This window comes from Cyprinodon variegatus, unplaced genomic scaffold (genome assembly GCF_000732505.1).
Source record: "Cyprinodon variegatus isolate N-32 unplaced genomic scaffold, C_variegatus-1.0 Scaffold2273, whole genome shotgun sequence".
Classification (NCBI taxonomy): Eukaryota; Metazoa; Chordata; class Actinopteri; order Cyprinodontiformes; family Cyprinodontidae; genus Cyprinodon; species Cyprinodon variegatus.
The window spans coordinates 1-1,935 of record NW_015152726.1 but is presented as its reverse complement, the minus strand read 5'-3'; the positions used below and the strand labels follow the sequence as shown (position 1 = coordinate 1,935).

The 1,935-nt window shown below is 61.8% G+C and overlaps 1 protein-coding gene across 1 annotated transcript in view; it reads right to left on the bottom strand.

The window, feature by feature from the left end:
* fastk (Fas-activated serine/threonine kinase) overlaps positions 1-1,490 on the bottom strand; it is a 13,687-nt gene extending 12,197 nt beyond the window's left edge. The window contains exons 1-3 of the mRNA XM_015368948.1: positions 685-1,490; positions 303-612; positions 39-226 (exon numbers count right to left, since the gene is read on the bottom strand). Coding sequence (XP_015224434.1) covers positions 39-226; positions 303-612; positions 685-1,408 — 1,222 coding nt within the window. The 5' untranslated portion in view covers positions 1,409-1,490. The remainder of the gene's footprint in view (positions 1-38; positions 227-302; positions 613-684) is intronic.
* Positions 1,491-1,935: the final 445 nt, after the last annotated feature.

The following is a 1,935-nucleotide window of genomic DNA, read 5'->3' as shown; positions in this document are numbered from 1 at the left end:
GCCCGGTTGGACCCGAGGAGTTCTGGAGGACGACCCACCTGCCAGGCTCTTGATGAACTTCTCCTGTCTGTTCTGGTAGAACAAATGAGAACTGAAGATCAGCTCCAGGCTTTTGTTGCTAGCCTCCCGAGCGCACGCCGCCAGCATCTCGTCCAGCAGCACCATCTCCTGGTCGCGGACGCCGCTGACGCTGGCCAGGGTGTGCTTGACCAGCCGCAGGATCTTCCTAAAAACATGGAGGACACGGTCAGAGTCTCCAGCCCTCAGCTCACAGCCAGGTCCTCCACGCCACACATCCTCACCTGTTGGCCACCAGCTGCTCGGGGTTTGGCGGCGTGTTGGCGCCCCCTGCAGGCGGCTCCGGTGGCTGCAGGGAGCGCCACTTGAGCCTGTAGTAAGACAGCAGCAGGAAGAGCGTCTGCGGGTGGCGCTCTCGCTCCAGGTTCTTCTCCAGGCCGGCCAGGCAGGCCTCGGTCAGAGGGTGCTGGCTGCCGGGATGGAGCCGCATGCTGGAGCTGAACACCATGGACACGTCCTTCTGGTTGAACTGGCTCAGCCTGGACTGGGACTCCGCCTCCAGGACGTGGACCACCTTGGCATCGCTCGGTAGTCCTGAGAGGAGCAGGGTGTGTGGTGAGGTGGGGTTCTGGGGGCGGGGCCTGTTAGCGGCAGGCAGGAACTTACCCAGCGAGGCTACGGCGTACAGGCAGTTGACGATGCTGAAGTTGTCGAACTTGGCGCAGTCGCTGACGATGGCGTCACAGAGAGTCTGGAAGTCCGGATGCTCCAGGATCTGCCGCCTGTCGACCTCCGGCGCGTCTCCGTCGGCGGGGGCCCGCGGGGGGGACTGCAGGAGCTGTCCGATCTTCTGAAGGGCCACGGGGTAGTGGTTGTGGGAGATCTTGGAGGGGTTCTGGGTGACCCAGCGCAGAACCTCGTCGGGTTGCCGTGAGCGCTCGATCAGACGCTTCATGGTGAAGAAGGTGTCGTAGCTCATCTTCTCGTGGATAAAGTTCCAGGTCTTCTTCTTTCCGGCGCCGCTGGGCGGGGCTGCCCCCCCATAGGCGTGGATTGACACGTGGGGCTGGTAATGAGGGGGGAAAGGGGGCGGGGCCAGGTGGTGCGAGTGAGGGTGGTAGTGATGGGGAAAGTGAGGCCCTCGATGGGCGTCCGGGCGGCCCTGGTACAGGGGGTAGGTGGGGGGAGGAGGCGGCGGTGGGTGAGGATGGTGGGGGAGGTGAGGGGGAGGAGCCTCCAGCATCGCTAGCCCCGCCCTTCTGCTTTGTTTGAACCCTCCTCCCCCTCCTCCCCCCGCCGTGCCGTAGAGGCGGGTGGCGTACATGGCGATGGAGCGAGGGAGGAGGTGAGCTGGACTCAGGAGGCGCCACCCAGTGGACAGAAACAGCATAGTCCAACAGCCAGACCGCCTGGAGGGGACAGCTCAGCTCTCCTGGAACCAGAGACACAGGTAGACTGAGACCAGAACCAGAACCCAACAGAACCTGAGCAGAACCTGACAGAACCTGACAGAACCTGAACAGAACAGAACCCAAAGGCCAGACCGCCTGGAGGGGACAGCTCAGCTCTCCTGGAACCAGAGACACAGGTAGACTGAGACCAGAACCAGAACCCAACAGAACCTGAGCAGAACCTGACAGAACCTGAACAGAACCAGACAGAACCAAACAGAACAGAACCCAAAGGCCAGACCGCCTGGAGGGGACAGCTCAGCTCTCCTGGAACCAGAGACACAGGTAGACTGAGACCCGAACCAGAACCCAACAGAACCTGAGCAGAACCTGACAGAACCTGAACAGAACCTGACAGAACCTGAACAGAACCAGCTGAACCTGACAGAACCTGAACAGAACCAGACAGAACCAAACAGAACAGAACCCAAAGGCCAGACCGCCTGGAGGGGACAGCTCAGCTCTC